General features: G+C 42.1%; 2 protein-coding genes across 3 annotated transcripts; both read left to right on the top strand.

The window, feature by feature from the left end:
• The first annotated feature begins 190 nt into the window (after nt 1–190).
• LOC109627540 (ras-related protein Rab-33B-like) lies at nt 191–4,913 on the top strand. Its single transcript, XM_020084096.2, has 3 exons — nt 191–771; nt 4,059–4,237; nt 4,334–4,913. Exons 1-3 carry the CDS (start codon nt 556–558, stop codon nt 4,662–4,664), a joined length of 726 nt encoding a protein of 241 aa, XP_019939655.1. The 5' UTR covers nt 191–555; the 3' UTR covers nt 4,665–4,913.
• Nucleotides 4,914–9,171: 4,258 nt separating this feature from the next.
• LOC109627316 (fibrous sheath CABYR-binding protein-like) lies at nt 9,172–21,898 on the top strand. 2 transcript variants are annotated; one of them, XM_069530657.1, is made up of 7 exons: nt 9,172–9,338; nt 12,028–12,125; nt 13,260–13,332; nt 15,488–15,970; nt 18,029–19,144; nt 20,414–20,476; nt 20,759–21,898. In XM_069530657.1, the coding sequence occupies exons 1-6, from the start codon at nt 9,266–9,268 to the stop codon at nt 20,458–20,460; spliced, it is 1,890 nt and encodes a 629-aa protein (XP_069386758.1). In that variant the 5' UTR covers nt 9,172–9,265; the 3' UTR covers nt 20,461–20,476; nt 20,759–21,898. The 2 variants fall into 2 exon arrangements, with proteins under 2 accessions (XP_069386758.1, XP_069386759.1); XM_069530658.1 differs by lacking the exon at nt 20,414–20,476 and having other exon boundaries at nt 9,173–9,338.
• Nucleotides 21,899–21,963: the final 65 nt, after the last annotated feature.

Genomic DNA, 21,963 nt, shown 5'->3' with positions numbered 1-21,963 from the left:
AGCAATGAAAAGGGATCAGGCATGATTCATCATTTTAATAATATATACATGTATGTTTATCATAAAAACGTCTGTATAAAAAGCGATGTTAGGTGCTTGTGAAATATGGACTCAGACCTTAAACGCTTCAGGTTGCATTCACGTGACATTTTGCCACTATGTAAATCACTGTTCCGATTATTCTGACAATATGAACACACACACTCACACATAGTAACAACAACCAACTGCAGGTAGAATTGTATCAAATAAAATACAGCATCGTGGTTCTCTATAACTTTGTGCAGCAGGTTCCACAAAGTAACACAGACAACACGTGTGTTAGACAGATGTTTACAGATGAGTCCATCGCGTGTGTGGAGACTGACGCCTGCTCGTCATTGGTCAGATCCTCACTCCGCGAACACCAATCAAATGAAGCGAAGCAGCAGCTGAGGAGGGAAGTTGTTGAGTGATCAGAGAAGCTGCAGCTTCACCTCCGGCAGGAAGCGTGTCTCCCCAAAGTGTTTGTTTTGGCTGCAGCTGCGTCTCTGGAGACCAGGTTTTCTCGGCAGGATGGAGTCATCTCTGGAGTTTTCCAACTCTCTGGGCAGCGTGTCCTCCCTGAGCCGCTGTCGGACCTTCAAGGTGCTGGTGATCGGAGACTCCGGGGTGGGGAAGACCTGCCTCACACACCGGCTCTGCGCCGGACAGTTCCCCAGCAGAGTGGAGGCCACCATCGGAGTGGACTTCCGCGAGAGACAGCTGGACGTCGATGGAGAAAAATTAAAGGTAACCGGGGAAGTTTATGCTCCTCGATGTTAATGAGACCGCCGACCGCGTAAATCTGTGCGCAAACCTTTACGCACACCCAAAGGGCGCTTTTATTTTGAAAAACTTGGAAGATGACCTGCCGACCAAACAGCCACTCGCAGATTTTAGGTACTTGTGCTAACAAGTAGAGTTCGGTTAAATAATGAGTTAAATACTGAGTCAGCCTTCACCAATAGTAGCGAACATCCAGCAGCTCGAGACCTCACCTGGGAGATCAAACTTTATTAAGAGTCCTGCAGGAGACAGAATCAACGGAAGTGCAGCAGCACAGTCTCAGGGTTTGTTTTAATGTTGAATGTTCGGATCCCAAAGCTGAGGTCTGTAAAACATCTTTGTTCACCTCCAGTTTCAGTTCTTTGCAGGATGATGGATAAGCATCTTCTCAGTCTGACTGAAGCTCTGCATGTTCTGCTTTTTCTACAAGGCCTTATAGAAGGAACAAAAGGTGGCTACAACATTCCTACATAAGAGTGATATTGAGGTTATGCACTTTTTTTTTTGCCACAAATGAAGGTATTTGGGTTTGGTGGCAACATGCTTTGATCATGTTAATAAAACCAAAATAGATCGTGGGCTAAAGAGGAAGAACGTGAAACATGTTGAAATAGCTCATTTCTCATTTTCTTCCCGAGTTCCCTTCTACATACTCACATTTGAAGACATCGTTTTATGTATAAAAAAACGAATCCTATAAACTTCTCTTATGTGTCCTCTTCTGAAATATTGACTGGAGTAAAGAAACACGTGTTTTCAGTGGGTTTGTTTACAACCAGTCATTAATGAGAAAAAGACACTAACTCTGATTCTATATTTAACAAAGTGGTTTGATTTTATGTTGCATATTTCAAAAGTAGGAAGAAAAACATTTCAAACAACTTTTTTAACAATGATGTGCAATGTTAGAATGATAACTTTCATCAAAGAACCTGTTCACAGGACTGAACCTGGGACATGCTTTGTGCTTTCTTGATAATATGTGACGGTATATACTGATGATGTCACATGTTCAACACATATATCAAAGTACAATATTCATATACATTGTAAAGCTTTCTAATATGCACACTCACCATTTCTCTTAAATACTACATCTAGGACCTAAGTAGAGACACAATTATCATTTCAAATCCCCCTCTAGTCCAATGAACATACTTAAATCGTATTTATATTTTATTTCTATGACATAAGAAATTGGTTTTCTTTATATATAGGGAAACATTAAGAACTTATGATGTTTCTTTTTACCCCACATGTTGGTTTTATGAAAATGAACAAAATATGCCAAGAACCTTGTTTTATTCCAAATATTTAGAAATTCTTTATTTTTTAAATCTCAGGCCTTACATAAATAAAAAACATGTTGTCGGTGCCTCAAATGCTCCCGTCATACTGGCAATCTGTTTTTCTTTTATCCTAGAATGCAATACTAGACTAAAAATAAATAAATAGCCAAACATGGCTTCTAATGTAAGTTGTGTTTTAGACCATAAGAATTAAATAATTTAAAACTGTGTCCTATGAAAACAGGATTTGAACAGAAATGTTTTCGTAGCTTTTGTTTTGGGACCGATTTATGACAAAGACAAAATCAGAGACGCTGCAGCAACAACTTCATCTGATTTAGTTTTTTAAGAGTGAGCTTTTTTAAACGGTGTCTTTATCATCTGAAATGACACAAACCTAATCTGTCTCAGTGAGTGAGTGTGAATTCTCTGGATGTCAGAGAATCAGCAGAGATGCTTGAGCTGGTAGAATGAGCAGACACTGAGGATGATGATGGATTCTGCTGACATGTCCGCTCCTAATCAACATCAGCCGTTTCCTCAATGGATCCGATTCAAGCGTTATTTTGAACCCATCCTGCAGCAGAAGCCTTGTGTGAGTGTGTCAAGCTTCTCCTGAGCTGAACGGTTGATAAAGGACTGTGATGGTTTTATTTAAAGTCGGTGGGTGTTAGCCAACAGTTGTGTCAATTTCCATTTGTTGGAGATTAAAGGAGCAGTCCCACTACTTCAGCTGGACAGGGGAGAATATGTTTTTAGTCGAGAGTGCAGCTGTGTTAGCAATGTTTTCAAAAAGTATCTGAAAGCACGCACATCCAAACCTGATGAGCAGTTGTTGCTGGACAGAAGCAACAAAAAAGGTCAGGTACTGTCCTAATGTTTTGGTCACTTGCCCTTGTTCTTCTGTGCCCAAAGCAAAGACCCAAACATATCTGAGCTGTGTTCTCAGGCCCTTCTTCTATATCCTGCATGAACTGCTGTGAGAGCTGCTGTGGTTACCAGATTTTATACTTGACCGTTTCTTATTTCAAGCCTCAACTCGAACCTTTAAAAAATCAAGTTATAAAAGCCAAACACGTTGTCTGTCGTTGGATGTGGAACATGGATTTACTGTATAATCATAGGTTTCGTGCAGAGTCACATAGTTTATGACTGTTTTGAACTTTAAATCATTGATTTGTGTTTTTATAGGAAACTGTGACAAAGACTCAGAGATCTAACTTTCTAACATCACATCAACTTGTTTATTCCTTATCTTAGTTCCTCTCAGCAATGACTCAGTGTATGTCTCTGTGCATGTTACTGTCTGTGCTGATTATTTCAACACACCATTTCTTTTCTGTGCCTCCTCCATTTATTTCCTCTTTCTCACGTTGTCTCTACACCACCTCAGTGCCAATCAGTGGGCTCCAAAAGGGAAAGTGTTGTTTGGACACCACTGAGTACTGCATTGTACTGCATACAACTATTTCCAAAAAGTAATTGACTAGTCGACATTTAGAGAATTCTCAGATTGACATCTGCCTTTCTTTTTCACTTTATTACTTTATGTCCTCACTATCTTTGTCGGTGTTGGCCATAAGTGGATGTAGCTTGAGATGGTTTTGCATAGCACTGGTATAGATGTCCTACTTAAGGACAGCCTTACATACGCTGCAGCTGACTGTTTTATCTGTGCTGGTTAAGTATTTCCAACCTGTTGATTTTAATCGAGCATTTCAATCTGGTTGTACGGCCATGTTTCTTCCCGGCTCTTGCGCCCAAAACTGCAGTGTTAAATTAGGACATTACAACTATAACGTGACAACTGTGTCAACAACCAGAGCGCCCCCTGCTGCATATCTACTGTAGATACCATTTCTTTGTCACTGCACTGTGCTAAACCCTCAGATGAATGACTAGTCTACAACGATGCACAGTGTCCCCCTACCACTGAGTACATTACCGTTCTCTTTGTTTCAGCTCCAGCTGTGGGACACAGCAGGACAGGAGCGCTTTCGTAAGTCCATGGTGCAGCATTACTATCGGAACGTCCACGCCGTGCTCTTCATTTATGACGTGACCTTCCCCGCCAGTTTCAGCGGCCTGGTTTCCTGGATAGAAGAGTGCAGGCAGAACTCAGTAGGACAGGATATCCCAAGGTAACTGTCCGCTCTCTGTGTGTAGTTATCAAATCAATCATATGTTTGTTCTGTGAATCCTCATTTGTCCCTTTCCGCTGCCTGCTCTCCTCACAGATTCCTGGTGGGTAACAAAAGTGACCTCCGTGACCCCAGAAGGACTGAGGGCCAGGTGAGCCAGGAGCGGGCGATGAGCTTCGCCAAAGCCCATGGCATGATGTTCTTTGAGACGTCGGCCAAGAACCCGCCACTCAAGCGTGTGAACGGACAGCGAGGAGACAGAGAGGTTTCATATCAGCAGGATAAGGTGGAGGACATCGTCCTCGCCGTCGGCGCCAAGCTGAAGAGACAGAAAAAACCTTTGGCAGCGAACACTGCGACGTACAATGGGTCCTTTAAAGTCCTGAGCAAGAAAAGAGCAGAGAAAGAGCAGTGGACCTGCTGCTGAGACACAGAGGGAGGAGAGACTGTTGGACTAGCTCTTTCTATGAGCGTTTGAGAGAATATATGTAAAAATGTTCATTTCGGACCAAACACAACTTTGACATATAAAATATAGTGGCTTTCAGTCCCATGCAGAACTTTAGTATTTATAAAAAAAAGTGAAATGTCCTACTTGGATATTTTGTGTATATTTGTGATCTTATTGTTTACAATAGTTGCAAAATAAATAAAATGTGAATGTAGCTGTTATTCAGCTGAGGCTCTGATCCAAATGACTTGTCAGTGCAGTGACAGCAGCGTGTGTGGTGTCACTGGGAACCAACTTTGATGACCAGTCACACATATGCCCATGTTAAAGGAAAACATTTCAATCACAAGGTGATCTAATTTCATCACGGAAACTCATAATGTGACTCAGTAGTGTGCATGAACTTCGTCACCCAGGAACTGCCTACACACTCTGGCCACATGAGCCCGGGCATTGTCCTGCACCAGGAGGAACCCAGGGACCACTCCACCAGCATACGGTCTGGGCTGTGAGCACAGGTCCCACTAGAAGATGTCGTAGTTAGTCATGCACACCAGTAGCCTGCTGGAGGTCATTTTGTTGGGCTCGGGCAGTGCTCTTCCTGTTCCTCCTCACACAAAGTAGCAATTACTGTTCCTGCTGCTGGGTTGATGCCCTTCCTTGTGTCACAGCCGGTCCCCTGGTACCTCCTCCGTGCTCTTGAGATTGTGCTGGGAGACACAGCAAACCTAACGTAAGGACTAGCTGGACAACCTGTGCAACCTGCAGGTACTGCCTCATGCTACCAGTAGTGACAAGGACACCAGCAGAACACAAAACCAAAGAAGAATCAGTCTGGAGGGATAAAGAGAGATCAATCTTCTGTTGCTAAAACCGTTCTCTTTCTGAGGGTTGTCTTGGTTTTGCCTCCATTGCACCTGTTGTCACTTTAATTTGCACCAAAGCAGGTGAACGTTATTCACAAACACTTGTTTCCTAAACAGACACATTGATGCCTGGTGTTTTAAACTGACTTTGTTATACTGGGACGATTTAGTGTTCCCTTGTTTTTTTTTTTGATCAGTGTATATTATGATTTGTCTCTATACAAATAAAATTGAATTAAATTAGCTCGAGCTCCCCCTGAGGATAAGCAGTAGCTCTTAGATATAATAATGAGGACCTGGCAGACCCAACTGTCCTCAGTGGTAGTGCTACAAAAACACTGTGTTAGATAATAAGCCACAATGCTGATGTCACTTTCACATAACACTTAACAGAATTTTTGTTGTCTTATAAAAAGTGTTCACCTTAACTTCATGGTCACAATTTCCAGAAACGCAATTCTTTCTGAAAGCTTTGACTTCATAATATGGAACCAAACCCATGACACATAGACCATGTGGTTAAATCACACAAACGTCTTGATGATATGAAACTCTGTGCCGTCTGAATATTAAGAGCCAATAAAATTAAAACCACTGAGGCTTTATAGTCACAATTTATTTACAGCGTGTACTGTGTCTGTGATGTGACATATTTCCAAGGAAAACTGAATATACAGCCCGGTAACATGTGTTTATGGACAATGAAATTCTCAACTGAAACCCATGCTCTGCTGGAGCTATACCGAGCCACTAGATAAGAAGTGCAGTATTCTCCATATGTGACTTCCCTGATTCAGTGTATGAAGCAGTGGTTCAGTGTTTCACCACCATCTAATCCCGCCTGTTGAGTCTTTACACCACAGCTCCGTGTCTAACTGGACAAGACCTCACAGCAGTCATGCAGCGGTCTTGTGCGTGAGCCGTGTGGGCGATGGAAATGTGTGTTGTAATGCTTAGTCGAATCGATGATTCAGAGGTCGTCACATGATAAGGACAAACCTCTTGTCCAGAGAACAGTGGATCCTACAGCACACTGGAGGTTCTGTATATGTGGAGCTGAGTGAGCGTGAGTGTGCACATGTCAGTGTCACATTGGTGCAACATTCACCAGCCCCGTGGCGGATTTTTTTTCTTTGCACGCAGGAAAGACTGGAAGTGAAGGAGGAGAGAAGATGACAGTGTTTATTTCCTCAATCTGCCTCAATCAAAATATGAATTACAATTGACCAAATAAACGAAAGAAGGTGTCTCTAGAGTGTCTGAAGTGTTTTCTGGGACATCTGACAATATTTTCACTCTGACAGATGGAATTTCCAGCTCTTCACTGGAACATTCCATAGATTTTACGCATCAACAACAATTTGCTGCAGAATCTGCGAAAACATTTGCGTGGTTTATTGTTGTCAGGAGGTTCCTGTCAGAGAGGATGACAGTGTCGTCGGTGTTATTCAAGCAAGGAGGTGATACACTGTAAAACAGAAAGCCCTCACAGAGTTACAAACTGGGGGCATGCAGTTTAAGAGACACAGGCAGGAAGGAGCAAATGAAAAGACACATTTAAGTTGCATTGTGGGAAATGTAGGATCCAACTCTTTCTCATCTCCTCTCAGTCCAGGGACTAAAAGTCAGAATATGTCGACAGCAGCTGCTCAGACTTTGACCAGCAGGTACTGTGATGTAAGTGCAATACAAGCTCTCGCAGTAAAACTAGTGGATGTGTACATGTGTTTTAAAGTGAATAATGGCACTTCTCTCCAGATGTGTGGAGGATAAAAAAGTAAAAGCTGCTTCTCTGATGTTTAGATTTGACCTGTCTCTGATTGCCTCGGGGTCTGGATGTTCTAGCAGATCATAAATGTATTTTGGACCAAATGCCCTGCAGAGGCTCTCCTTTGGTGATGGGCTGTAGCTTGGGAGAGTTTTCCTTCCTTTAATCACACAATCATTCTTTTCATTTGTTCCTCCTCTTCATCTCTTCCCTCTACCATCTCATTGAGATTGTGCCCCCCAGTTTTGATGTTATGTCACCATCACAGTAGTGTTGTGGTTGTTTGTAATGCGCTGTAAGTATTTTAAAAAAACTTTGAATAAAGAGCTAAAGAAAAAGAAATGTAATATTATAACATTATAACCTGGCACTATTTTGAGGTCAGTACTCTGACATAGAGGAAACCAGAGGAAACATCTGAGAACATGGCTTTGGGGATATGATCAACTTCTTTCTCTTCCAATATTGAAAGTTGAATTTTATGGACTCAAGCTTTTTCAGCCAACATAGCTTTACTTGGTCAGGTATGACCAGTGAGGTCGGTGACGCCATGACTCTTTTTAATTGTCCCACTGTTACACTGGATCTCAGCATTAACCATTGTCACGTAACTACCACTTGTGGGCGACATTTAGCAAAAGTTAGATAATCTTGCAAAGCATAACCTACACAATTACAGTAACAGTCGAGAAGAAGACAACCTGAACTCTGAAACGTTCCCCTGTGTGATGTTTGTACAGTAGGCCCACATGTGTAATCCATTGGTGTATTGCTAGTGTCGTAACTCCCTGTTTCACCACAGGAGGGCGACAGAGACACTGCATAGCTGTTGTAACAAACTTGATGTGATGTAAACTGTAGATTTATTTCTAGAGGAGAATCACTGTGGTGCTTAAACCTACAGAGAACAGCTACTGTCACTCTACGTCTCTCTGAGTTTTCCACTCTGACCCACAGCACCTCTCTGGGACAGTGTTTTATATAACCACAGCTCTCTGTCTCTTTCCATGCAACCACATGGGACGCTAATCCACTTGGCACCAGTGTAAGAGATGATGTCACAACATGATTTCATCCCATTTGGAAGAGGGATTTGATTTTCAGGAATGATTGGTGGATTATGCAACAAAACAACAACAAAAAAACACCAAAAACTGCAAAGGTCCCAACTGGTCCAAGTCTGCAACAAGAGTCCAAACACAAGTGTTAGAAAATGTTACTGTCAATTAATACATTTACATAGTTAAATAACCTCTGAAAAACTAGAAACCATCTTGCAATGGGATCACATCCACCTGTTAAAATGTTCTGACCCATGACCCATTGTTATATGAGCACTCAGAAGTTGTATTTACATTACAGACAGATGTTGAGACTGCTGTCCCTCGTACAATGGTCTGTCGTTCTACCAAATGTGACTGCTAAACTTGCAGCAGTGATTAAAAGCAAATGTGGGTCAGGGGCTCAGGCCGAGCACCCGGCTGGATGATGGGTCAGAAGTTTTATTTTCTGTAAAATGTACTACATCTTGTGTTGTTGTGGTGCTGCCGTGGTGACACAGACGGACAGATGGACAGACATGTGCTAAAGTAGTTAAACAATCTCTGTAGTAGTTCACACTACAGTGGGTGTCTCCTCAACCACATCACAGACACACACACACACACACACACACACACACACACACACACACACACACACACACACACACACACACACACAATCAGTTCAGGCTTCATCAACTCTGCTACCACGCTGCTGTTGTTCCCTCTCTCGCCTGTGGGGGTCGTCCTACTGAGCGGATCGTGTCTGAAGAAAGGGGGCGTGCTCGGTACCGATCAGCATTGGTCAGAAATTGAGTGCTCCTCCTCATTGATCTTTAAAAGCTGCAGGAGACACACGGACCCACACGCACTCACTCCTTTACCTGCTTCCGAGTCAAGATGTTCTGCAGACGGGCATGGCAGAGAGTCGGGCCGCTGGCACGCAAGGTGCTCAGACCCACATCCAGGAATGGTGAGTGGGGACAGGTTATCACTTTACTTTCTTTAAATGAGTGTGTGTGTGTGTGTGTGTGTGTGTGTGTGTGTGTGTGTGTGTGTGTGTGTGTGTGTGTGTGTGTGTGTGTGTGTGTGTGTGTGTGTGTGTGTGTGTGTGTGTGTGTGTGTGTGTGTGTGTGAAGTTAATGCCTCTTGTTTTTAAGCTGCAGGCTTTAATTGAATGGAGTCAGTGAGGGGGGGTTCTTTTGTCCCATCTTCTTCTAAATTTACTTTTTTTAATGCATTTTTTTTTAAACAAATGATAATTTTTCAGAATTTGATGAAACGCATTTAAATCTGAATTATATTCTCGTTTGTATGAAAGCAGCGTGATCGAATGCATCCGTGGGTTTTCCATTGTGCAGGTCGAGCTGCAGTGGGGCCGACACGAGGAGGTGTGTCCTGCTTTGGGAACACTCAGTTCTACACATGGTTATGAAAGAGAACATCTCAAAAAGCCTGCCACACCTCTGATTTCAGCTTTCAAACCTTCACTGCATGAAGGGTGTTTGAATTTTCTGTGTTAAAGCTCAAGTGTTAAATTTGTATTTGTAGAAAAACGTCCACGCACACTGGACTCCTCGTCACGTGTTGTGCTATTATTCTTTCAAGTGAGCAGACTAAGTGGAGATCTGCCTTCCCCAGTTTGACAATCTCATTAGAAGTCAGTTTAAATCATAGAAAAATACAAACTGACCCTATACATTCACTACATGTGAAGCAATAACAACATTAAATGAATTATATTTGCATTTAGAGCCTCACTTTCCAGTTTGCATGTGAGCAGAGGACAGTTACAGACTTGATCCCCTGCATTTAAATGACACTTTGTCTTCTCATGCGTTCCTGATCAGATCCTTTACTTTGCTTATGTGAGCATGTGGAATTTAGACTGAGGGCAAACTGCAGCTTTAATATCCTGTTTTTCAAACTAGACTGATGCTGCAAAACCCAAATGTAATAAGGGAGATTCCAGTTTCAGCCTCAATGGAGACTGACGTGTTTCATAAAAGACCAAAACAAGAACTGCACATGTGCATTTGCAGCCTGTGTACTCGGGGTCCAGGAAATAAAAGAGCAGGGGTTGGTCCTGGGGGCTACACATGATCAACAGTAGAGGAGAGGGGGTGAGCACATGTTCACCTTGCACGCCCACATGTGTCACTGGTGCTATAGAGGCCATGTTTGTCTGTTGCCTGACATGCGTGTCCATTTTGACAGGCCCGAACCTCAGTGCAGGGATTAACTGATTACCTGTATAAATAACCTGGACTTGGACTCTCTGCATCAGTGCTGCTGTGTCATTGGTATTAGAGGAGGAGGAGGGACTTGGGACCAGCAGCTCCATTGGCTCAGCATTCATGACAGTTTAGTTAGTTTTTGAATAATGCATCACTTGTAGTTTACATTGCAAATGTAGCTTGAGCCAGCCGCTGTTAGCCTATCTTAGCATAAAGACATGGGGGGGGGGGGACTGCTAGTTCTGTGCAAGGGGAACAAAATGTGCCAGAGTCTCACTTCACTAATGTGCAGGTTTATGAATCCTCTTTTGCACCACATGGTTATTTTTAAGGGGAGTTGGGTGCTGGATTGTTTTTGTGTTATGAAATTCATGATTTCTTAAAGGTCATCTTGAAAAAAACCCCACAATTCTAATCAAGTCTTTCATATAAAAAAAACAACCTGTTCACATAATCCAGTTAAAATGTTTGACTGTGCTTTTAAAAACTCTGAATGTAACAGGTGAACAATCTTCAAGGTCATCAACCACAGTGTCAGTGTAAAGTTCCCGGCCTGAGTTATGATTTGCCTAAACACATGTATGAAGAATGACAGGGGCGTGTTGCACATAACTGTACAGTGTGTTCTTTTACTTGCCTCACATGTCCCACTCAGACTGCTGAGTAAAGCAAACGCACACTGTGTACATCAAGCTGTGCACTGTAACCCTTCACGTACACACTCTTTGGTATGCGTGCATGTTTTTCCAGGTATAGGAAGAGATTAGACCGAGCCAGTGTTGGGGATGCAGGGTGGTTTTATTTATGGCCTCCTCTGCATGCACCACTGGCAATCCTCTAAACACCAGCAAATCTTTTCACAGGATGTCCGAGCTACACTCCCTTCACCTGTGTATAGATGCCTTTAACACATCCTCATTATCAGTCCTGACATATGTGCTGTTCATGAATTCCAGCCCACTTGAGAAATTTGAAAGTTTAATTTTGATGCAAATCGAGAGTTGTGTTTAAAGTGTTTGGGCGCTGCAAGGGATTTAATTTAAGGGACGACTCAGTGTTGAGCTTGGACGCTGCTAAATCTTTCTATCCCCTCCTGCTACAAATGGCCAGAGCTTCATTGTGTAACTGGATTAAGGGACGGAGACATGTTGTCACTGTCAGAACACGTTCTCCACCAAGTCCTATTCCGATTAGAGTCATTTCACGTGAAAACCTTCCCTCCAAACTGTTAACAGGTTTTCTTTATGGTCATATCTGATCTTGGCACATAAGTGTTCAATGATTTCCTATAGGTACAAATAACCACATTCTGGTGCAACATTATCAGATGATGTAGAGTTGTATTTATGAGTGAATGTAAATGTCTTTGCTTAAGGTCAGCCTCCATGCTAACCCTGTACTTTGACCCTCCCATCACTCCTGCAGCTCCTGTGCGACACATGGCCTTTGGGATTCCTGGAGGCTCCACCAACATGACGTACTTTCTCCTGTGTGGAGGAGGCCTCACTGCGGCTGTCGTTTATGTGAGCATCAAAAAAAATTCTCCATTTAATGTTTCAATTTAAAGTTGAGAAGTGTTGAATGTTGACAGAAGTATCTGTGGTAAGTGTTTAATTGTGTGTGTGAAATATTTTAATGCAGATGGTAAAAATTATTAGAAAGTAATCCCACAGGGAAATTAAGAGGCTTTATTGTTCCAGTGTTGGTCAGCAGTTCCCAAAAAGCTTTGGTCATTTCTCCAGATTTGGTGCCTATGTTCACTTGGACTCTTAGACGAACAGATTTGATTTTGGTGGTTGGCACTGACCTAATGTTCTTTTGAATATCAAGAACACCCATATGAACTTTATCTGGCATAATCATTCAATTTGACTCAAGAACGGCCTGATTGTAGTTCGGAGGTCCAGGTCACAGCAACCTCACTCTAACATGTTGTCCGAAGAACGTTTTGTGAGGTCACTGTTTTTGGCCTCTTGAACATGATATCTTAAGTCTGCCTTCAATGAAACATTAATTAGATTGCAGTGGTTAAAATGTCAAAGGTCACACTGACTTCAAGGAGTCTAGACATTATTATTAATATATTTAACATTATTTTTTGGTATTGACAGCTATGAACATAATATTCTATAAATCGCAGCGCGGATGCAAGGAAATATTCTGGTCGGCATACAAAGACTGAGGCACAGGATCAATGGAGGTGAAATCAAAATGCAATCATTTCTGCAGCATTTAGATATTTTTGTTTCCTCAAATCTACTTTAATTTGTCTTGTAACTTGTGAGAATATAAATTTTTTTTATATATCCACTTTTTATTCCAAATCTTAAACCAGAGGTGTGACTACACTGGATCAGACCAGTTTTCTGTAGATCATCTTAATGTAGTTTAAACACTGGTGTGTTTTTACTACGGTAAACTGGATGGACGGCTCTGCTGGGAGCAGACACCAGTTGAAGGCACATGCATATGTTCTTTGTGCTTTCAGTCGGACTCTGCCACATGCAGCCATTGTCTGAGCAGACTGGTTCTCTGTTTACTGTGTGTATGAGCTGTGCAGGGTCACAACAGCGTGACACAAAGTAGCATTTTACCATTTTATACCATTTGGTTTGGACGAAATGTAATAAACTCATATCTGCCATCCTTTCTCTCAGGCTTATAAGACAGTGAATGGTGAAAGTGAGCGCCCTGAGGACAAACTGGCAGACATCGGCTCCCTGGCAAAGGGTCAGTTACACACACACACACACACACACACACACACACACACACACACACACACACTTATAGTTTTCACCATGTGGATGAAATAAGCCAAAGAACAGAAAACCCAATTTTTCCTTCCAGTGTTTGGCTTCACAAAATGGCTGCCAGGCCAATTCCTCTTCTCGACCCCTGTTCTTGTTGTGCTCAAATCCCGTTGGCTAGCTTCTTAATTTCTGAAGGAACTTTTTGTGAAACGGAAGGTTTGTTTACATGGACTTTCAGGACAAGAACCTTCACAGTGCAGTTGCGTACTGCACTAAACACGAAATAAATAAATAAATATATGATTAAAAAGACTTGGAATTTCAGACTGCCATGTCTACAGTGGAAATCAATTGATCATTTTTTATTATTCACACTATACAGAAAAACAATATAACTCACTTTTTTGAATATCATACAAAACATTTTTTAATATATATATTTCAATCTGACAACTTCAAAGTTCAGAGTCAGTTTTTAATCAGATAAAATGTGACTTATGATCCAGAGCCATTTTTAGCTTCATATACAAAGTGCATGTACTGAGTATCTTGCTGTGTTTCTGAGTTGGTTCTGGCTTCACCACCCAAATGTCAATACACGGTAGATTGAATACTCTCAATAGCTTCATCTCGCCTGTCTGTTTGAATTTCTGTCTACAAATGATTTGCCTATTCAGCCAGTTTGAGCCCTGAGGTTGTGGCTCTGTGCCCAGAAAGGCTGACCATCCTGGATTGGGGATAAACGGCCTCTGTCACTGGTTAGGCTGCGCACATGTACCCTGCAAGTTTAGGTCTTCAATAAAGTTTCAGACTCTTCTCCCTTCAGCGCTGAAATACTGATTTGGTTTTTAAAGTAGTCGGAGATCATATTATGTAATGAAGCAAAAACAATTCCAGTGAACAAGGTCACAGAAACCTCTTGTTGCACACAGTGATGGTGTTTGTGTTGTAGGATAATATTCCCTGACACATTATCTACACAGCAGTATAGTTTCCCTGAGCTGCGCAGTGTCTGGATCTGTATGGCTGCCTGTTAATATTCTGACATGACTGCTTACCCACAATTTCCATTTTAGACTAGAGTGCAAAGGCTGGGGCCCAATCTCGCAATGCTAAAGTCAGAAAACAAATGCAAGGAGCTACCTCTTAAATAAATCGATAGGATAGTTTTAAGTATAAAAATATAAGTGAAAATAAGAATGTAAATTGTAACCGGTGCTTCATAGAATTGAGAATAAAATAAACTACATGAGTTAGTAAACTTATACTAAATTAAAGTGGTAATGACCCATTTTAACAGATGAGCATCTGATCTGCATTTCAGATTTGAAGCTTCAGTCATTTAATCTCGGTGCTGCAAATTCTTTGTACCACTGGGATGTAACGTCCATTCAACCCATAACTGTATCTCTGTATTACCCACCTCATTTTCTTGTAAAGGATCTGCTTTGCTGTATAAAATTAAACTTGAATTTCCTTTGATAACCAGCAGTGTTGGTGCGCTCAGCAGTCGCAGTATATTTTGGTCCCTGTGGTGACATGTCAGGATTAGGGATTAACCTGCTCTTTACTCATATTATCATGTCAGTTTTAACAGCAGCTGCTTTTACCTTGTGGACCTTTTAAGACCTTTTTAAGCTCTTGACCTTCAACCTCACATTACATGTTGACAGCAGTTTGTGGTCAAATAGTTTTAAAGCTAATTTTTTTAAGGTGCAACATTTTTATTTCTGCCAATGGTCAGCTTCAGATATTTGGCCCTTGTCTCTGGATTTCTGTGTGGTCATCAGAGGTAGCTGAGGTCATTGGAAGAACAGTTTGACCTCTCAGTCCTGTAGAGCTCATTACGGACATGTTCATCTAATTATCTCAACTCCAAAGTTCATTTAGGCCCAAATGATAATCTTAGTGTCACTGAAGTTTGCACATGAGAAGAGATTTACCCCCAACTGTATCTACAGCAGCAAAGATGATCAGACTTTCTGTCAGTTATCCACAGGAATATTTGAAATACTGATCCAAACAGGTCCAGAAAACATTTCCAAGCTCTCATTTTCATTACATCAGGTGCATGTAACAAGTTACAGAGATGTCAAAGAATGTTACGTTCACGTGTTTCTGTTCCTCTTCAGCTGAGGCAGCAGCTCCTGCACCTGAACCCGCCCCAGTGGAGGAGGCCGCAGCAGCCGAGTCTGTTCCCGCTCCTGCAGAGGTAGCAGCAGAGGCCGCTGCTGAGGTGGTTGTTATCGAGGCTCCAGCAGAGCCAGCGGCCACAGAAGAAGCTGCCCCATCTCCACCTGCAGAGGCCGTCCCTGAAGCTGTTCCGGAAGTTGCAGCAGAAGCCGCAGAGGCCCCCGCAGCCGAGGAACCCGCAGCAGAAGCCGCAGAAGCCGTAGCGGCCCCCGCAGCCGAGGAACCCGCAGCAGAAGCCGCAGCGGCCCCCGCAGCAGAAGCCGTCGAGGCACCCGCAACAGAAGCCGTCGAGGCCCCCGCAGCTGAGGCACCCGCAACAGAAGCCGTCGAGGCCCCCGCAGCTGAGGCACCCGCAACAGAAGCCGTCGAGGCCCCCGCAACAGAGGCCCCAGTAACGGAAGCCCCTGCAGCAGAGAGTGATGGTACGGCTGTTGTAGTTGAAGTCCCACCCGCTGAGGCAGAGACTGCACCTGCAGCCCTTGAGGCTGAGGCAGCCCCTGCTGCAGAGGTGGCTGCTTAATGCTCTGAAGGCTCGTTATAGTTCGGCCTGAAAGGAGGGTTAGGTTAGCTGTGCTGTGTCCCACCTCTCTGGGCCCAGGAAAAAAAACGACCCATGAACCCCTGTTTCAGTAAAGAGGTAAAAACATTGTTCAGTTTTCACTTCAGTCAGTGAGTGAATAACAGTTTGGGGTTCATCAGTCCAGTTTTCTTGGGCCTTTCTTCCCTTGACCTCCCCCCAACTTTTAGAGCCAAACCATAACATTCTGCATCAGGCTGCCTGAACAGATTCAATTTGGAAAAGTCACTTTCTATAGGAATTCACTTCAAAAGCGCAGAGCTGATTCACATTATGGTTTGGCTACTGTACAGATGATGGTGTTGAAGCAGGTGATATAAGGGAGTGAACAGAGTCGGTAACCAATGTTCTTTTGTAAAATGATCTTTTAAGTGGCCTTAACCGTCTGAAATAGTTTTGTTTCTTTCAGTTTCCTTTGCACTTGACTTTCCTCTGCTCAGCAAGCACTTACTTCCAGCTACAGAATGTTGCATGAATCTTTTTACTTGGATCAGGGTTAGTGTGCAGACAGTAGGGAGATGGATCAGGAAGTCGACTTGTTTCATTCACATTTAACTCTTTCACCCTGAAGTGTGACCAAAACCAGTCCGTGTTTCTTCTCCAGCCATTCTTGACTCCTATGGAACTGTTTTGTTTTTTTCCCCTCAGAGTTTAAGATATTCTCTCCTTTTTAGAATGTGATTTTCTTTCTTTTTTTTCTTTTTTCAAATATTTCCATAATTGCGTTCATTAGTTATGTCTATAGCTGCGCTTTCATGTATCTGCATCATGATGAGATCTTTTCTCAGAAGGCCATTTTCTAAGTGTTTTGAAGACTCTCCTGCTCCGTCTGGTCTCTGTAACTGATACTAATCTTTCAGGGAACACTATTGAAAAGAGAATAGATTCACTTCTGTGTCTGAGCATTGAAAGTTGTCATTATCATTAACAAATATAAGTGTTCAAAGAATAAAGCATCACTGGATGATACATAAGTTTGAAGTCACTCTTTTTTTATTGTGTGGGGCATGTATGCATAAATGATATTTTTACCTGCATGTAAATGTTGGCAGGTTTTGTCCAAACATTATCTCATGTGTCTAGGGCTAATTTATGACTTGCATACATTCAACACATTTTTATTTAGATGAATGTGAAATGTTAACTGAATTATTCTGTAGATATAGAAACTCCCTCTTTGTAGAGATTCTCTTTCCTGAAAAATCCTTGTGCCATGTTCATGCTCCTTTGCATTCAAGTGGGGAAAACTAAGATTTCAAGAATTGTTCTGCCTGATACACGATACTGTATCCTAGAACTGCCTCACCTTTACTAATGTTTACAGCTTGAATGATTTCTTTATAAGTTCATAGTTGAATCACAGACTTGTATCCCTTTTTTTGCATTGTGCAGTTCAAAGCTGCCTCAGACAGTTTAAGACTAATCCAAGATTAGTGTTCATTTTTAGGATGTCCTGGTGGTTTGCCAGGGTTGAGTGACAGATGAGTGACAAACCATACCTGTGACTCCCAGTACATTGTTTACTACTGTATCTAGCAAATCATAAATGCATTGTTACTAAAAACTGAACATCATTGAAATGTGTCCATCCAGAGTTTTGCGAGTAATTTGTTGGGTACCTTATTTTGAAAGTCAGTGCTGTCAATTTAAAGTGTTAAGCTTGCTCACAGGATGTTCTGTATCTGAGATTGTTACTGTCTCAGGACACTTTTGAAAAGTAGGAGCATGAACTGGGCAGATATCTTCCTGTAGAGCATTTCCTGAAGCTGTGGTGAACGTAGACTGTCCAGTGATAGACTTCTGCTCTAGGTAAGTAGATATGTATATGTGCAAATACGTTACTGTGTATATCAGATACAATTCAACTCATGCCATCACTTCCTGTTCTCCTTCCCTATTTCAGAGTCTCTGCCAGATCTGCTCACAGCTGTGAAGATCTTGGCTGGCTCCACAGTTGATATCGCAGCCGCTTCTGTTGGTGAGACGAGTCTGGTGAAATCTGTCCGACAAATAGAGGAGGATGGAAAAGATTCGGAACCCACCCTGGAGGTGGTGGAAGTGACCACAGAGGTGGTATCAAAGGAAGCAGCTGAGGAGGCAGCTGAAGTAGTGATCGTGGAGGAGCTGAAGTCTGCAGAGGCTGGTGCTCATGAGGAAGTGGCTGAAGCTCCATCTGCTGAAGAGGGGATGACTGAGGAGACTCCTGCTCCTGCAGAGGAGGAAGCAACTGCATCTCCTCCAGGGGAAGGTGAGGTTTCAGGCCATGGAGTGGAGGTGGGAGAGGTCAGCGATGAGGATGAGGTGCCAGGCCCTGAAGCTGCTCCAGAGGAAGCTGTCTCTTCTACAGGGGCCTCACCTGAAGTTACAGCTGAGGACATTTCACCCACTGAAGTCTCTGTGGAAGAAACTGCATCTGAAGTTACAGGTGAGGACATTTCACCTGCTGAAGCCTCTGTGGAAGAAGCTGCATCAGAGGCCTCACCTGGAGATACAGCTGAGGACGTTTCACCTGCTGAAGCCTCTGTGGAAGAAGCTGCATCAGAGGCCTCACCTGGAGATACAACTGAGGACGTTTCACCTGCTGAAGCCTCTGTGGAAGAAGCTACATCAGAGGACATAACAGCTGCTGAAGAGGCCAACACCGCTGCAGAAGCTGCTCCACTGAATGAGACGTCACCAGTGGAGATAACACCGGCCGCAGAAACAACAGATGAAGCATCAGCAGAGGACGGAGATGAAATGGTGTCAACACACAGTGAAGCTGTGGCAGTCGTGGACACGGCTCAGCTGGCTGCAGCCTCAACCACAGCGGATCTAGAAGTTCTTTCTGCTGCTGAACCAGAATCTGCATCAGAGGCTCCAGCACATGAGGAAGCACACTGCCACTCCTGCCACTCTGCTCCCTCAGCTGGAGAGGAGGTGATGCCACTGGCTGCTTTAGAAGAGGAGCTGGTCAGTGAGGGAGCAGTGGATATAACACATGTGGCCATGGAGGTGGTGTCGGACGTGGAGGGACAAAGTAAGAACACACAGGCTGCCAGTCTTTGAGTTTTTGAACACCCCATACCTATTTTAGCCTTACCTGTAAATTACCAAATATATTTATCTTGGTTTGTTAAATCTAAGGCAAGGAAGTCAGCACAGTACAGTTTAATAATTAACTGGGAATTGTTGGGGCTTGGAAATAATGAACCAATCAGTAATGGCTGGACTGTGCTGAAATGTTATCATCCCAAAGAGGGATGTCAAATAGAGATAATGTACCTTTAACTCTGTTTTTCAGATTTCAGAGATATTACACATTGTTAGAGCTTGTACTAGACAATGCTTGAAAAATAATTCACTGAGGTAAGTACTGTGTCTGGAAGATTGTAATGTAGCTGTAAGCAGCTATACATTCTTTTATTTTGTGTTAAGCCTCATGTGGACATCACATGTTGGAGGATAAACAGAAATGAATGACAATATAGTCAAATACTGTTGTAATGACATAAAACCTGTCTTATGTAAATTTACAATTGTTGATAAATACTTAAAATGTCCTATTATATGGTTTGCATTGACATTTTAATGCAAAATAGGTGGGCTATTTTCATTACATTAAACCAGGAAGACAAAATTGTTTGACATGAAAACTTTCAGTCAGTAGTAACACAGTAAAGACACACTGACTCGTAGTGTAACTAATAACTACTTACTTCACTCAAGTAATGACAAGCATGGGTTAATATGTTTCAACAACGTCATAAAAAGTTTACAAAGATGATCCGCTTTCCAACATGAACTCAAACCTGACTGTAGTGTTAAATGAAGGTTTCAGAGGGGATACAGGCCCAGTCTCCCAAAAAACTGTGTAGGCCAAGCAGAACATTTATTCAACCTGTGTTTCTCTTGTGCTCAGCTGACATTTATCTTTAATGACTACTAAGGACTTATAAATGAATGCTTCGTGATGGCTGGTGTGATGAAACACATAGACTGAGCATCAGATGTAAAAATATTAAGTGCATCCATTTTTATTTGCAATTTTCTGATATTTTAAGTCATGGGGAGAAAAGTATAGATATGCTATATACAGAAAAAAACATTGCCAAAACACACATTGCAGTCTGTGAGGTTATTCATGAAGATAAATGTAAGTTACGCATCACATTGAAACACATAATACATTTTGCTAATTTGATATTCACATTACCGCTGTTCACTTCATCCATTTTAAAGAAAACAGATAATCTGAGTCTGCGGTGTGTGTGGCTCTGACCAGATGTATTTCTGCCTGTGTCCACAGAGCCAGAGGTGTCTGTCTGGACTGTAAAAAGCTGCTCAGTGATGTAATAGTACAGTTAAGAAGGTAACCAGTTGAAAAGCAGCACAACGATAAATACAGCTGTCTTTGTAGAACTAGAGATGGTAGAATGGACATCTTTAGGATAAGTAGCATTATCAGACAGCTCGATGAAACTGATTATTCCAGAAAGTATAAGTACCATAATGCAAGTTATCGAGGCTACACGGATTTGTGACAAATGTCCATTCTACTTATTTAAACTCTTAAGATAAGTGCAAAATCATAAAGCTGTGTAAATGAAACAAATATATTTATATTATTCAAATGGGTGTGTTTCTTTTGCAGGCAGCACAGAGACGACGATGGTGGTGGTGACAGCCCAGTCGTGACCGGACAGACAGTGTGCCTTCTGCAGCTCTAGCCTCTCTGTCAGTCAGGCCCCGATGATGATGATCCACATGAAAACAACGTGAAGAGAACTATAGCCACAGGTTTAACTAACTTAAGTCTCCTTTCTGAAAAAGTATTACACTGTTTCCTTTCTGTTCTGTTACTGTTCAGTCTGTGTTAGTTTTTGTGAATTGATTCCCATAACGTCTCTTGTCCTCTAGGTGCCACTGTTGCAAAGCTTTTCATGAATGGGACAAAAGTCAATAGGCAGTGGAAGTGGTTTGTCGTTGTTAAAAGTGTTGTCCTCACAATATTTACAGGTTCATTTCTATGAGGGCTTGCAACTATCCAGCTGAAATTATCCCGAACCAGATATGTTTTTTCATCACTTTTGTCATTGTTCAAAGGAAGTTGCAGGCATCACTATCTTGAGAGATGGAGACGGAGAAAAAAGTCAACATAATGGGGATAAACCAGACTCAGAGTGGGAGGCCATCTGCCTCGACTGGTTGGGGTGAGCGGAGGGAAAAATGGGGGACAGAGGTGGGTGGAAAAGAGGGGAGAGATGAGAGAGGGTGGAAGAGTAGAAGCCAGGAGCAGTTGTGTCTGTAAACTCTGGTTTAAGGTCATTTACAACCACTATACTTTCACTGAGACACTATTTTTTATAGTAATTGATTCAGTTATAGCAGAAAACAACTTAAACACAAGTGAAGACTGTTACACTAATGTTAATATTTGCTTTGAAGGCAAACATACATTTAGATTGCCCATAATTTGGTGCATATCTATTTTCTGTTTTGTGTTATTGTCTGTATTTATTTTCTGTGACAAAAGATTGATAGACAGATCACAAGTAGGTTAAATTTCATACAAGTTGATTTGTACCTTTTCATTAGATCATTTTATTTAACCGTATCATCCCTCCAGTTCTCAGAGTACCAGATGCTTTGTTTTATAATTGTAGCTGAACGACATATAATCATAATTAACTTGAATGCATTTTTTTTGCTTAGTTTCATTTAATTGCGGTGTATCTGTTGTCATGATTGTGTCTACATAGGCACTTTAAATAAAAAGATGTATAAACCCTGACTCAGTTTTGCAGTGTTTGGTATTATCTGCTCACAGTGAATATCTAGTTTATTGACCACCTAAAG

The sequence above is a fragment of the Paralichthys olivaceus genome, chromosome 8 (assembly GCF_024713975.1).
Source record: "Paralichthys olivaceus isolate ysfri-2021 chromosome 8, ASM2471397v2, whole genome shotgun sequence".
Classification (NCBI taxonomy): domain Eukaryota; kingdom Metazoa; phylum Chordata; class Actinopteri; order Pleuronectiformes; family Paralichthyidae; genus Paralichthys; species Paralichthys olivaceus.
This window is presented reverse-complemented; position numbering and strand designations above follow the sequence as displayed.

Excerpts from the sequence above, each read along its gene's own strand:
- LOC109627540 (XM_020084096.2), top strand. The coding sequence starts at position 556 with ATGGAGTCATCTCTGGAGTTTTCCAACTCTCTGGGCAGCGTGTCCTCC. Across the intron at positions 772-4,058 it reads TCGATGGAGAAAAATTAAAG|CTCCAGCTGTGGGACACAGC; the intron begins GTAACCGGGGAA and ends TCTTTGTTTCAG. Across the intron at positions 4,238-4,333 it reads GTAGGACAGGATATCCCAAG|ATTCCTGGTGGGTAACAAAA; the intron begins GTAACTGTCCGC and ends CTCTCCTCACAG.
- LOC109627316 (XM_069530657.1), top strand. The coding sequence starts at position 9,266 with ATGTTCTGCAGACGGGCATGGCAGAGAGTCGGGCCGCTGGCACGCAAG. Across the intron at positions 15,971-18,028 it reads CCCTGCAGCAGAGAGTGATG|AGTCTCTGCCAGATCTGCTC; the intron begins GTACGGCTGTTG and ends TCCCTATTTCAG. Across the intron at positions 19,145-20,413 it reads GTCGGACGTGGAGGGACAAA|AGCCAGAGGTGTCTGTCTGG; the intron begins GTAAGAACACAC and ends CTGTGTCCACAG.